The 15,580-nt window shown below is 39.0% G+C and overlaps 1 protein-coding gene across 20 annotated transcripts in view; it reads right to left on the bottom strand.

Moving 5' to 3' along the window:
• Window positions 1–15,580, bottom strand: part of LOC131691248 (sorbin and SH3 domain-containing protein 1) — a 410,190-nt gene that overhangs the window by 87,450 nt on the left and 307,160 nt on the right. For 15 of the 20 annotated variants that reach the window (XM_058977505.1, XM_058977506.1, XM_058977502.1 and 12 more), the window contains 2 exons: window positions 1,538–1,603; window positions 906–964 (listed from right to left, as the gene is read on the bottom strand). In XM_058977505.1, coding sequence (XP_058833488.1) covers window positions 906–964; window positions 1,538–1,603 — 125 coding nt within the window. The remainder of the gene's footprint in view (window positions 1–905; window positions 965–1,537; window positions 1,604–15,580) is intronic. The other 5 variants (XM_058977496.1, XM_058977499.1, XM_058977495.1 and 2 more) reach the window with 3 other exon arrangements.

Below are 15,580 nucleotides of genomic sequence, written 5' to 3'. Positions count from 1 at the left end.
TCGTCTCCGCTCCGACGTTCGACCAGAGAATGAGCTCGCTCGAGCAATGCTGAAAGTTATATATCCGAGGATGACGTCATCGGCAAAATCAATACAGCCAATCAGAGCCATAGAAAGGAGACATCACGAACGCTTGGCCGCTGGATGCATAGACCTGTCGTCGTCCCCACCCCCAGCGGTAGCAGTGATGAAATGTAGCACATTGTCAACAGGCATGATTGCTACTGTTGTTTTTTATGGCCCGACATTCGACGGGAGAATGAACTCGCTCGAGGAAAAATATTCTTTAAATACTCGAGGATGGCGTCATTCACAGAAGCGTAGTGTGCTGGGTGCTCAAATCTGTCGTACGAGACGCTATAGGCACGAGGTAACTTGTCTGGCAAAAGAGCAACAGCTGATTCGAACAGGCATGCGGCACATTTACTTCTAACTTTTCGTGTTCATTTGAGTCACTAAGGTGCTCCCTATTGACGGCTCTGCCGGGGATAGATTGACTGATGTATGGGAGTTTTCACGTTTTCCGAGATCTATTCATTTTTGCTTATTTTTCAAAAGTTTGCTATTGAAATATAAAATCACTTTAGCAATAAAACATAATTTTAGTTAATTCTGAATTGTTTGGTGATAACCAGACGGAAATCCGTTCATAAATAAAGTTATTAGCGTTCAAAATACTGACGCAAAAACGTGACATCGTTTGATTTTAGATTTTAGAATGACACCCTGCCGCAGATAGTGCAGTAGACATTTTCAATCTCAAAAACGTTGTTCTTAAAAACCATATTTACCATTTACCGAATGAAATCAAAAAGGTTAAGAAAAAGAAGTAAAAGAATTTATGATGACTGAAATTCAGATTGCAGAAAATTCAAGAAAAATATTTTTGGCATGTGCTCAATTACCTGGACAAGTTTCCTTCCGTATACGTTTTACTGTTGCTCAGCTTCTGCTGCTCCAATTGCTACCGTTCAGGACGTGGAAGAAACAATGGCCGAGAAAAAAAATAGAAGTAAAATTATTTATTTCCTATCTAATTACAAAAGTGATTATTTATTCTTGAATCTACTGGAAGAAGGGTTGCTGGTAAGTCGAAGTGCCTAGGTTTTTCATTATATTACATGTTCAACTAAAACACAGAGGACTTTGTTGTGTTCACCATGAAAAGTTTGTTAGAGTTCAAAGCGGTACAGTCATCAAACGGAAATAAAAACCAGATTTACAACAACAACAACAAAAAAACAATATGTTCAGTACGGAACACAAAGTCAAGCGGAAAAAGGGTGAGCTGTCACTTTGCACTTGTACGATGTGTTGTGTTGTGTTGGACAGAGTGGAAAAAACGGAACAAAGTTTAGGTGCCATGAAGCTAATTTTAGTGGTTGTGGAAAAAGTCCCAGCAACGCCGGTGGAGGTGAGCTGTGTGTTAATCACTTTATAATTAGGTGAGAGTGTGGCGATGTTGTTCAAAGGTGCAGCGTGAGTGAGTTCACTTTTTAATCGCTCTCTATATTAGATGATCAATTAAAACACTTACAAACTTTTGCACTTCTCGAGCGAATACAATGCAGAAGAGGGGCTCAGTTGAGTGTTCATCTAGCCACTAACATACCGTACAATTTAAGGGTTAGATAGTGTTTCATGCGATGTTTAGTTGTCGATCAGATCAAAGTGAGTTTGAGGTGGCGATTTGTTGTTCGTGAACAATTTAGTAGATTTTGTTTGATCCAATGAGCGTGGCAAGAATCGGCATACAGAGAGAAGGTGAAGCGAAAGCGTGAAAAAAATCGAGAAGTAAGAGATTATTAGACACTGAAAACTTCTTGATCCGATAAGTAGAAGTAATTGATTGGGGATAATTCGGGAAGGCAGGAAGACAAAAAGAACATAAATTCGAGGGGTGTAATTGAAGTAGGGAGATAGTCATTAATCCAGCTAAATGTCTAGTTGAAATCAATTTAAAAACAAAACTTCCCCAACGATAAGATTGATAAGGGTGGACTAAACATTCGGACAAACTGGTAGCTTCTTACCCTCGACCTAAGCTCGCTTTGAACTGACTGATTTATGACCCCCGACGTGCGACAAAATGGCAACAGAAACAACAATAAATTGATTGTCAAGTGATAACCTAAATAGAACTAAACGTAAAGGCCCGGCGCACAATTCTGCAATATATTGACCAACATTCGGCAGGTAGCGGGATCAGTTTCACCAGCAGGCAGAAACTAATCAATTTCTGCGGTTGGCTTGACTCCCGCAAATGCAGCTACTGCGCGGGCGGAATTATGCATTCTGCATGTGGTTGGTTGAAGTGGGTGGAGGGAGGGTGTTGAATTATCGTAAGGCTTTTTGATTTACTGCCTCAGCTGTCTGATTAGCAAGAGTTATGCGTTTCCGGGTGAATTTTGGTTCTCCCTCGGAGTGGTACGAAACGCATATCGATTCGCTGCTGCTAGCAGTTGCAGATTTGTGTTGGCCTATTTAGAAAGTTCTGGAATTTATTACGGGAAGATAAACTAGACGAGTTAATTAGTGCTGTCAGTGACGGGAATCAGCGAGTTGCTATCAGTTGAACTGAAAACATGGTTTGGCTGGAATTATTTAGAGTTTAGATTCTCTTCCAGAAACGCATTTACGTTCCTGATTATACAGGGATTCCGTCCGTAAAGTCATCACGAATAAAATAATTATTTTCGTGGAACATTCGAACTTTACATGGCAAACACACTACACCTAGGAGTATGGCCTGTAGTACTAATAATTGGTTAGTCCGAAATGGAATTTATTTAATATTGGTAATATTCCAATCTACGGTAAGTCTTGTATTTGGAAACGATTCAATGGATCTCCGCTAGAATTGAAAAATAGGGTCAAAATTGATCTCCGTATAGTGTGAAGGATCACAAGCGGGTAACCGAAGCCTTCAAGAGGAATCTCAATCGATCAGTGAGATACGTGGCGAAAAAACTGCATTAAGCATAACTTGACAGTAGCAGAATACGTGTGCGAAAGCTCTACAATCGTTTTTCGTGATTGTGAATTAGTTCACAAAATCAAAACATTCACGTGAAGTATTTCACGAAACCCGGAATATTATTCATGAATCCTTCCAATCATCGTGAAATAGTTCATGAATCCATACATATATTAGTTACGATTGAATGAAGTGCTCGTGAAATTGTTCTTAAAATCATAAAACTTTTATGAACTATTTTACGATTTTATTTATTCATGTATACGTAAGCTGGTTCATAATTTCTATCAAATTAGTCACAGCTCACCATTCATGGTCGTGAAATAGTTCCTAAAACCATGAAATAAATTTCTCGTATTTGTGAACTAGTGAATGATTCCTAGTGTAATAGTCATGATATAGCATTCGAGCTCGTGAAATAGTTCATAAGATCAAAAAATATAATTTTTGTATACGTGAACTAATTCATCATTCCTAGTGACCGACCATTCGTGCTCGTGAAATAGTTCACAAAATCATGAAACCTTTTTCATGGAAATTTGAATTGATTCATGATTCCTAGTACCATTCCTAGTCCACGCGCTCATGAAATAGTTCACAAATTCATGAAATATTGTCCGGGTGTTTGTGAACTGGTTCGTGATTCCTAGTATAATTTTTACGATGACCATTCGAGCTCGTGAAATAGTTCACATAATCATATAATATTATTTATGGATTCGTGAACTAATTCATGGTTCATAGCATCTGATCGGCGACCTCTCTGGAGTACATCTTGAAATTTCACGTAAACAATTTCACAAAATTTGAGTTTTTTTAATGAAATATCATATAATTATGTCCAGTTTCCAACAACATGTTGATATTGTGGTTTTGCATGCTTCAAATACGACTAACAATTATTAAGATGTTACTTAGACACAGTAATGCACACGTTAATTCTCAACTTTGATGATTCAATTATCTCCGGAGAAGAATAATTTGACCCTCGTGTACGAAGTGTTGCTATAAACCGCCACTTTATCAATAAAATAAATTTCCAAATATTAAAATTATTCTGAACGATTGCAGTATGCATTGTAGTATCCTCTGACTTGTCTTTCAATTTATTATATCTCTCGGGACAGACATCTCACAAATTCGCCCAGATAAGCTCAGCTTAATTATGATATTCTATCTAAATCAAGCAATTGACGTTACTGGCGACAAGCCCTTTATGAAGGACTATCACTTCTACATCCCCGCTCACAAAGTTGAGATCGACGGTGTTGCCACCGATTCGAGTTAATCTTACGTGGATCTACTCAAACACAAGGTTGACTGTTTCATGGACTGACCCTTGCTCCGGCGAGCAGAGATTTGGAATGACAATCGCACTGGACGGGATAAAATAGTGTATCTTTTCAAGCTCGTGTCGGGTAGCCGTCCGTGGAATCTGAAGCATTAAAGGGAATGCCAAACGAGCACAAAGAATAAAGAACGTTGTGAGTTGCGTAGCTCTTTTTTGTAGTTCTACAAAAGAATGCTCAGAGCGTTTGTAAAGGGACAAACGCTCTGAGCATTCTTTTGTAGAACTACCAGAAAGAGCTACGCCACTCACAACGTTCTTTATTCTTTATGCTCGTTTGGCTCAGGAGTGACCTCCATGAATGGACATCTTTTGCTGCTTCCAAAAACTATAGGCAAATGAGATCTCTTGTAAGGTCTTAAATTTTTCTCGTGAGGGACCGCCGATTATAACAGCGCGAGGAAGCTTTAACACAAAACCGAAATAAACTCTCGGTCCAACAAATTTGAGATGAAACAAGGATTTGAGGGAAACAAGGACTTTCGCCGGATCTTCTCTTCCAAATTATGTCGTTCTGGAAAGGGTTCGTCTGCCTGTTCTCTTGTTTGTACCGCGGAAAATGAACTGCAGCAATTGCAAACAGTTGTTTGGCCGCATAGCCACTTATTGTGCCATTAAAACAATGTGGCAAATGCGGCGGAGAACAAGAGGATGACTCTTGCGGCAAAAATACTGAAAAGTGTATTTACTGCGGGGGCTCTCCACATGTCCTTCAGTTATGCCCTACGTACAAGATTCTTTACATTTAGTCTAGAAACGATATTTTTTTTTGGGATCCCTAAGCGTAGTTTACACTAGAAGTAGTAAATTAAATAATAAGCGATTGTTAAATGGAGTTGATATGTGAAATTTAACGACAAAAATGTGGAATTGTTGTAATATTTTGTTCCTGAAAATTTCACATGCTCAACAAGGTACATTTTATGAAAATTGATTGAAGAAAAATAGAGATATGCTCGAGAAAATAGCAAAATTTGATATGAATGGCAAAATGCTCTAGAACCCCAATTTTTCGTATTCGTACAAAGGTCGTAAATATTCCGTTCGATTCCTGAGATTTTTTTACATCAGAAAAACTACAAAATATATATGATTTGTAGCATAGAGTAGTAAAGTTTTAAAAATCAGGGGTTTTAGGGACAAAATACCTCAAAACCCCAATTTTCCTTAATTTTCGAATAATATCTCTATTTATATATTAAGATTATTTTCTTAAAAAAAGATATGACATTTTCCAAATACTACTTCAAAACCTATAGCATTTAATACATTTTTCCTCCCTATTTTCCCATAGTTCAAATCAGTTTTCCCAAATGAACATCGTATACAATATTCGCTCTGGTTCTATGCTCATATTAAACCCACACTTCGTGTACGAACTCAAATAGCTGTGTACGAACTCAAATAGCTGTGTACGAACTATTTGCCTACACAACCGAACCCCATGTACGTACATGGTGTGCATACGCATAGGTTCGTGGCACCAGTTTTCTCATTCTTAATCTCTCCATCACTTGTTGTTGACTCTTTTTGCCTTGTGTGAATCGTTCTCTTGTACGCACCCGGTGTACGTACACGGATGTTTGAACTGGAGTTTGCACATCGTTCGCTTGGGTTCGATGTTCGAGGCGAACTTGAACATCGAGACGAAGCATGTTTGAGGTTGAAAGCGTGCACGAAATTTTGTACACAGGTACAAACTTGTCAATGTTCATGGGAAGTCTGGTTCAAAGCAAAGTGGACAGGGGGTATAAAACTGTCCAAATGATGTGCAATTGGGCATCTGAGCTTACTTTGACATTTGTCACAATATAAAAGGGGTGTGAATTAAAAAAATTGTAATGTCCTACTGCACACGGACAAAGTCCACAAGACGCAGAATTGCGTTGAACGGTAGAATACAGTGGGGAAATGAGTTGTGCGAAAGCTCTACAATCAGCTGATAACGAAACCGCATTGTCTCGTCATGGATGACTGGACTAATGTGAAAGCAGATTTACGGTAGCTTTCTGGGCTCTTTTTCTTCACTGCTCGTCATAAGTTTGACGTCCCCAAGGAAGTAAGAAAGCAGAAGACGTCTAAGTTTGCCAAAAAATACATGATTTGGCAGGCAATTTGCTCATGTGGAAAACGGAGCAATAATCGGAACGAAATTCTGATGAACTAATTGGTTCTTGAAACGGACATTGGTACCGAGAAAAATTCTGCCGCGGGGGGACTCTCAGTCGAATTGGGGTAGTTAGACCGCCGGGAAATATCCAAGTAGATGCCTATACATTCTGGGAGTTAAATGGCTCAAGGAAACGGGTATCAGTTTCGGAAGAAATTCCGCTGCCGGGGAACTCTCAGTCAGATTAACGCGACTTTGGCGCCGGGGACTATCCGAGTAGATTTGGAGTTGTATAGCTCACGGAGCTAAACGACTCATGGAAACCAGAAACGACAAGCCGGTGACTTACCGCTGGGCAACATCCGAGTGGAGTTCGTGGCTAAATGGCTCCAGTACGCAAAGGATCTATATAGCGCATTAGATAGAGAGATTAACGGAAAGCAAGAGGAATGTAGGGAACTAAATGGATCAAAGGTCGAGCCATTTCATGTATCGAGCGAGGCTCCGACTTAACTGCAGAAATGTCGCGAGCAAAAGGCTTCGCGATAGCCAAAATCTACATGTGGAGCTGTTACGCACCTCCAACTGACTGACTGAAATCAAAGAAAGCCCCGGCCCGGATGGAATACCTTGGTACTGTATGTTGTGATCCTGCTATATCCGGACATGTTCAGGATGGTGCTGCAGAAGTGTCTATATGAAGGCCACTTCCTCAAAAAGGGGAAGGTACGGAAGCTGGTGTTGCTACCAAAGCCAGGGAAGACATTGGGCGATCCGGCCCCGTGCTTATATGTTTGGATACACTCGGAAAACTCCTGGAAACGGACCGAGATGCAGTTAGAATTTCGCAAAGGAGTATCGACAGCGAAGGCAATTCGGACAAGGCTCAAGAGTGCGGAGAAGGCATCTAAACGGAAGCGAAAAGCAGATCGATACTGCGCTATGGTCACGATAAATGTGAAGAATGCATTTAACAACGCCAGTTGGGGATCCATCACCGCAGCGCTGCATAGAATGAGGGTCCCCGACTATCTATGTCGGATCATGAAAAGAGTAGAGCGCTGCTATATGAGACATATGAGGCAGAAGTCAGTGCCAGTCACAGCGGGCATTGATCGGGGCTCCATTCTGGGTCCAATTCTTTTGAACGGGGTGTGCGATGTGGGTTTCGCGGACGACGTGTCGCTAACGGTGATTGGTAAGGCACTTGAAGAAGTGGAGGTGTCGGTGATGGCGACAATACTCGCGTTCAAAAGCTGGATGAACGAGGCCAAGCTGCACAAGACGAAGGTGTTGTTGGTCAGTAACTGCAAAGCAGTTTAGCGGCGCTAAAAACTAATCGGAACCGCGAAAAACTAAATAGGTCATTCCAGTTGATGGCCGTACGCGTCGCGAGTCGCCATCTACACAACAATATCGTCGGAGACAATATGCGTTGAGAAAGGAAGATGGATCTACCGGCTCATCCCAAACCTGTCGACGTGGACCAACAGAAAGCACGGAGAGGTAAACTCTCACCAGACATAGCTCCTGTCGGACCACGGAGCAAGTGGTCTTTGAATGTCCGAAGTTCGAAGCAACACGCAAGGAGATGCCTAAAACAAGAGGACCGGACATCAACCCGGATAATGTCGTCTACAGAATGACAAGCGACGTAAATATGCGAAACGCGGTCGACAGAGTGGTAGCACAGATCATGACTTCCTTTCAGCGAAAATGGCGTGATGAACAGCGAGTAACGGTTTCGGGAAACTCTCTGCCAGAAAAGGCTAGATTCACCGCCGTGTACTAGTCGAGTAGACCGCGATAAAGCACCGGGTATGCGTCGAAGAACCGGATCGGGAGAACTTCTTTCGTCGGGGAACTCTCCGTCGGCGTAAGCTAGATTCACCGCTGAGCAGACTGAGACGGAGTAGTCCGCAACGGGTTGCGAGTCGTCGGAGCACCAGTGAGCCGGAATCGCCGAACCTATGTCGACACCTGGTTGACTGGATCGGTTTCGGGAGAACTTCGCTCGCCGCGTTTGCTGACTCAAGCAGACACGTGGTACCTCTATTTATATTTTCGTGGTATTTGATTGAGTCGCTAGGTGCTCCCTATTGCCGACTCTGCCCAGAATACATAGACTCATGTCTGGGAGTTTTCACGTGTTCCGATATCTACCCAGCAAACCACAAATCATGTATCAATGTTGAAAAAGACTCGTAAAATTATCTACAAGAAGTCAAAATCGTTTAGATAATCAATTTCAGTCTGTAGAACTAGAATTAATATCGTGTATTGGTAGAAACGTGACGACAGATCGATCAGGATCGCATTGATGTATAAATTGCATCGTGCTCGATCGTAAGGTGCTAATAACTTATATTCATGTAGCTACAAATATTCAAATTCGCCAAAATCGTATTTTTGTTCATGTTCAATCGTATTGTAATTTAAACGGTGTCGGTGTTGTTTCCATGTGTAGGAATAGTCATTATACAACACAAACTTATATGCGACGTCGATATACACCAGTCAGATACGACTTAGCACATGACAAAAAATATAAACACTAACTTTGCAAAGTTTTTTACGACTTCTTTCATATGTTTTAATCCACAATGCTGTATATATGGCGAAGATATATCGGATTATCCTTTCTCCACTTACAGACGAGGTATGCTTACGTAATATTGCTCAGTTTCTCATACTAGAAATAGATCTGTATGGTCGTCTCTGTGCTCCAACTTGAACGCCGCAAGTTCGAATCCGACTTTAAGATGTGGTAAAATATCAAAATATTTCCAGCAATATTGGCGGGCGGCGTCCCTAATCTATAACAAAAAAATGTTTGTCAATATCCATTTTTCCACTCCTTCTTACGTATTTTGCTGTTGGACGTGATTGATGTGTCTAATTGCTGTTCGTATATGCTGATCTTCTTTACCGACAAAATGTAGTTAATCGAACCAAGTGTTCCGGAATCGTATACGTGTTATGGATATCGTATAAAATGTGAGATTATGTCGAATATGCCTCTGTCAATGCATTGTCTAGAATCGTTTTAATACTAGAAGTAATCACATTGAAGGTGCATATTGCTGACAGAAATCGTCTATTTTAGCAGCTGTGTATGTATATTGCCTCCAGTTTGGTATGCATATGCCGGTTTTCTGCATTTTGTGCGACTTTTTTGGAGGTATATGAACATGTATTGTTCAGTTGCAACTTGAATATACCATCAAAAGGGCTGGCTGGGTATTCATTTTATGGGTTTTTAAATAGTATGCTATTGGAATACATAAACTATATAGAAAAAGAACATATTTTCATTTTATTCCGAATTGTTTAGTAGTAAAAAGACGGAAATCCATCTATAAATAACAGAGATATAAGAGTTGAAAATAATGATGCAAAAGCGTTAGACCTTTGATTTTAGAATGACACCCAGCACCGGATAGTGCAGTAAGACATTTTCAATGTCAAAATATGCACGCCCCTCATTTTACAGATGTATGTGTGTAGCATCATGCCCACTGTTTTTATTGTGATATTCACGGTGTATTTATTAGAACAATTTTATGCAAAAAAATTCAGCATCTCTGAAACTTCGGAATATGAAAGAATGGGCTTTCCCCTTTCATTTGAAACTAAGATCAAAATAATCCGTCGGGGGGTCTAGAGCAACTTTTTTTTTTGAAGTTTTTTTTCGTAACGATATAGGTTTTACTACTGGAGCTGGTTCATATTCCTGTCCCTAGATGGTGCTTTATACATTCGAACAACACTAAAAGTGAGAATTTGATAGAAAACTTAATTGTCTACAAGTTTGTTGACCACTAAAAATTGATCTGAAATTATCCGGAAAAGTTGCTTAAGATTTTAACAAAGTTATATCTAAGATAGTTTCACACGAGGCCTAGTGGTTTGGAAATATGTTTTCTCGCACTTATTACATTACCAAAAAAGAATTAATATAATAGGCTTAGTGGCATGAAAATATTAGACGGGATTCATTACGTTGAACAATTCTAATTGACCTTCTGAAAATAAGGATGTTTGACAGAGTCAGAAAACTATTTGTGCTTTTGGTTTGTAATCTTTCCCGATAGTTTCGAAGGAACTACCATTCATCGGAAGGTATTGCTTGGTTACAAGGGTTTGCTTACATTTATGTTTTAGAAAGGACCATACGTCGTATAATTTAGGTTATGATCGCTTAAGGTTGCACAGAGAATGCGTAAAATTCGCAAACGAAAAAAGCAGTTTTTTTCCACACCGTATGTCAGATCTTCATAAAAATCAATCAGCAGTACAGTAACAACATTCTACATACGCTGATTGATTTTTATGAAGATCTGACATACGGTGTGGAAAAAAACTGCTTTTTTCCTTTGCGAATTTTACGCATTCTCTGTGCAACCTTAAGTCAGCTGTTATAATTCCGTTCAAGACGAAATGTTGGGACACACCGTTTCTAATTTAACGCAAACCACAGCAGTAACTGTTCAAATTATTGTTTAGCGTGAAACGATTTATTCAAATTTTCTCCGCATAGCATATTGTGGCAGTTGGATTTTACGGCCATTTCCTATCAATTATGCGAGATATCGTTACTAAATTGATCCTAGATTATGCGAAATGTATTACTTTTGAAAACAAAATATGATATGAGTACAACAAAAACTTTATATACAAAGAAGTCCTCGAATATATCCCAAAAAAAATTATCTTGATCCAAAGACTCAAAGTTTTTTGTTAACTGTTTGTCACATTGAGTTAATTTTGCAAACGGATAATCAGCGTTTTTAACCATGCGTTGCAATGAAATCCGCGAAATAGTGCAATGGTGCGTTAAAAGTTTCATTGAGTTTGTTCGAATATAAAGGTTGAAGTTCAGGACAAGTGAATTTTATACGAAGATGCCAACAGAGTAGGAGATTCATGTAAGAATAGTTATCAGTCATCCCAGAGAACAGTCGAACAAATGAAAAAGAAGGCATACATCATAATAGCAAAAGCTGTTTCTGCGGGAGGAATCACTTACCATCATGAACAAGAATATTAATATCATACTAGTTTTGTCAACACTTATCTAAGACTTTTCATCTCAAACATATTAATGGTGCCCTGTATCAGGTAATTATAATTTTTAGCTGAAAGATGAGACTTTCCAAGCTCTCAAATTCCGCTGAATTCACTGTTGAACTAAACACAACTATTTGGCAAATAAAAAGTGCTTGTGAATTGACAAACCACTAGGTCTTCTGTGAAGGTAACTTAGACTTAGAATTCGTTAAAATATTAAACAACTTATCCGAAAAATTTCAAATCGGTTTTTAGTTGGTAACAAAGTTGTAGAAAATTAAATAATCTATCAGATTCTCACTGTTAGTGTTGCTCGAATGTCTACAGCACCATCTAGGGGCAGAAATATGAACTAGTTCCATTTTAAAATCTATGTTTTCACGAAAAAAAACTTCAAAAAAAAAAGTTGCTCTAGACCCCCCGACGGATTATTTAGATTTTGGTTTCAAATGAAAGGGGAAAGCCCATTCTTTCATATCCTGAAGTTTCAGAGATGCTGAATTTTTTTTGCATAAAGTTGTTAAAAAAAGACACCGTGTATTTGTTCTTCAGTTGTGATAATGGCATCGATGTAAGAAGAGCAACGGTGAAAAAATGTTGCTCGTGCATCACGAAAATTCGAATGATTCCCACGCCAAGTAGGCGAAATTATTGAATATGGGCAAATTAACTCTCACCAGCGTAATAAAAGTCTTCAGGAAACGTTTGTCGACGACCAGAAACACTGGATTGGGGAGGCCGCAAAAACAACGAATGAAGCGGAACACCAACCTCTCCATCCGAGATGACGCAAGGAAGCTGGGGATTCGTCTACCACCGTGCTTCGAGCCAAAAAAACGAGCCGGACTATCGACTTAAAAGAACGGGGTGAGTCCAAATCGTAACGTTAAGTAAAACAACATAGAACGATCGCGGAAGTTGTACATGAATATGCTGACGAAGTTTGATTGCGTGGTACAAGATGACCAAACCTACGCCAAGGCACACTTTAAACAGCTGCCTGTCTAGTCTAGTCTACACATACACAGTCAATACATGTAAGGATCAAGGAAAATTGTAGACGTTCGCCTATAGTTTTTCTTGTCAATATTAATGTTTGTGGCACATATGGTATGTAACAGAATCATTAATGTGGCCAGGCCAACTATGCAGCGTACAAAATAAAGATGATTCCAAATTATCACATTATTCATTTAGTGAAGAATTCACTCAACGAATTATTTGGAACCTTGAATAAGGAAGAAACGTGAACAACCGCACCGACCGTTTCAATTTGGTGGGTGTTTGATAAATCGTTGGGAGTGACTTGGCTAAGAGGGTTAATGTCGCTCTTTTGGTCCTGAGAGGTATTTAGCCCTGCCCTGGCTAATGGGCCTAGGTTACAACACACTTTAAACAGCTGCCTGTGCAAAAATAGTATACGTCAACTGGAAGACGTAAAGAGCGACATTTACACCGCAACCGGGATCATAAACCAAAAAAATTATGCGCAGGAGTAAAAATCTGCTCCCTTTTCTCACGCAACATAATTGTTCTGTTCTATTTTGGAAGAATTTCGCATCTTGCCATTACGGAAAAAGAGCAGTGGTATGCCGCGAACATCGTCCAGGTTGTACCAAAGGACACTCAAGAAGACCCGAAACACGGTTGTCAGCGAGATGCGGTTCGGCGCTCTGCGAAAAGGAAAGTGACCAAACTTGATGAAAGGAGTCAAACGGAAAGGCCTGGCAATTTGCATTTGGCGAAAAGGAACCTGGAGGGAATATTGTTTTATTCTGTATGAATCGGTATCCCTGGTGACTTCCGACGCATTAGTCTGCTCCCCTGCACTGGGAAATCTTTGGAAAGAATGGAGAATAGACGCCTGTTAACCCTCCTCAAGTAACAGGATCTTCTTTATCGTCGTCAGTTCGCATACCGAAAGCTGCCTCGGAGAAATTTTAAGCGACACCATGGTCAATGATCTGCATGCGGACATCGCCATCCTAGATCTCGCCAAGGCCTACAACAAGGTATAGTGTCAAGGAGTGCTCCGCTAGCTGCACCAATGGTGCATTCGCGGAAACCTTGGCTGCTTCCTCAAGCAGTACCTCAGTGATTGAAGTTTCAGGGTAGGTATTGTAGGAAACCAATCAGACCTATTTGGGTCCATGACGACTTCAGAGGAATTTGTGAACATTACAAGCCCTTTCATATGGTGTTAGTAATATTCACCAAGTTTCTTGCAAGTGCTTATATTCAAAGTATGTCTTCAGCAAAGTTGTAGAGCAAGCTTTTTCCAACAACTTTGATGAAGACACAAAGTTTTATTCTTTAATATCTTCAACATTATTGTTGGTAGTTTGTGGATGATCGCTATGAAGCTAATTTATTAATATAACTTTTTAAATATCTGTCTGACAAGTTCGGCATGTTCCGTAAAATGGTTTGAATTATCAAAATCAATAACTTTTTTTATTACAACAATGGCTTATTTCGTGTATTCTTAAAGTAATTTGGATTTTTTTTGAAAAATAAAGTGTTTTAAATGGTGATGTGTTAGTCGTCAGAAATATCAAGATTTGCCATTCGCTGAAGCTTTATCTATGATATTTTAGAAGTTTTGTTGAAAGAATGTTTTCTCAGGGGCCAATCACAAGCAACGGTCAATAACTTCGAGTGTACTATAAATAGAGATTTTTGGTTTTGAGTAAAGATGTTCGCAAAAACAAGTTCTTCAATATTTTTGAAGATTTTGAGAAAAAAAATGTTTCAAAAATCTCACTTCAAGGAGGAATAATCACTATAACTATAGCATCAAAGTAAAGGTCTTGGATCGTCATAGAACATTCCAAAAGACATCATTGCTGTACGCTTTACCGTTTTCGCGTGGTTAATTTTTCGCACGTTTTTGACGAAAAAAAACCACGATGACGTAATTCTTTCGCTTTATCGCCAGTAATCTAGAGTTTCTATGCTTACTACCCGAGACATCACTCAAGATAAGCCTGTAGCTTTACGTATTCATGTTTATGTTGTGTGAACTGTTTAGATTTAGTGTCTTACTGGCACCAGTTTAGTGCTAGTTCAGATACGTCTTCTAACTGGCTCCAAGTTAGTGTCATTTTGCTGACAAGATGAACTCGATACATCAAAAAGTCAATTTTTTGAAAGTAGGAGAGAGTGATGACACTTGATCCTTGGGGTTATTTGGTCATATCTCATAATCTATACATCAAAAGTTATCACAATATAAAAAGAAAATGAAATATTTGGTTTCTTATGATGTTTTAAAAATAAATCTATTGTGTATCATCAGGTTTGGAAAAGTTGTACAATATTTTAGAAAATATGTATTGATATCCAACTTGAAGATCTTTTTACAATTTTTTTAAACGGTTGTATAAGATCGGCGAACTAATTATATATGAATATTTTTAAGTACGATTACTTTCTAAGGGCTTTTGTCTAGAAAAAAAAGTTTTTCGAATAAAAAGTTTCACAACACATACAAAAATAAAATTTTGCTCACCTCATACAATAGGTATCTTTGATCCCTGTAACACTGGGTACACTTGATCCCTTTCATTAGATCTCTCAAATATTTTCGAAATGTATAGACATAGAAAAACATCATTTTCATAAAGTGCCTGGCACTATTAATTGATCTAAAATGTTTTTTCCGTGAACAAATTATGGTATGAGTTACTGAAGGTCGGAAAAGCCAGTTTACAGCACTGATTTACCGCAAATACTTGTCTTGACTTTCTACTGTGATTAAAGTATGTCGTGCATCTAAAAAGGTAGTCTAATTAATTAATTTGTCAGGACAGGTGATTAGCTGAACATTCGTGTCTATTAGTCATAGTGTGCTTTGTTTCTTTAGCCCTAGTAGGCAGGGGATCAAGTTACCACACGTTTTTACAAAAACCTCGTTTTGACAAGATTTTCAAAATTGTTTATATTACTAACAGGACATAGTATTCGGATTTACATATTATCCATAGCTCTTACAATTCGAATGGACTACAAGATGGCGTATTTTGTGATTGAAATTTTTATTTCATCGAAAAGTTATGAGAAAAAAACAAAAGTG

This window comes from Topomyia yanbarensis, chromosome 3 (assembly GCF_030247195.1).
Source record: "Topomyia yanbarensis strain Yona2022 chromosome 3, ASM3024719v1, whole genome shotgun sequence".
Classification (NCBI taxonomy): Eukaryota; Metazoa; Arthropoda; class Insecta; order Diptera; family Culicidae; genus Topomyia; species Topomyia yanbarensis.
The sequence above is the reverse complement of the archived record's forward strand: the minus strand, read 5'-3'. Positions and strand labels throughout refer to the sequence as shown.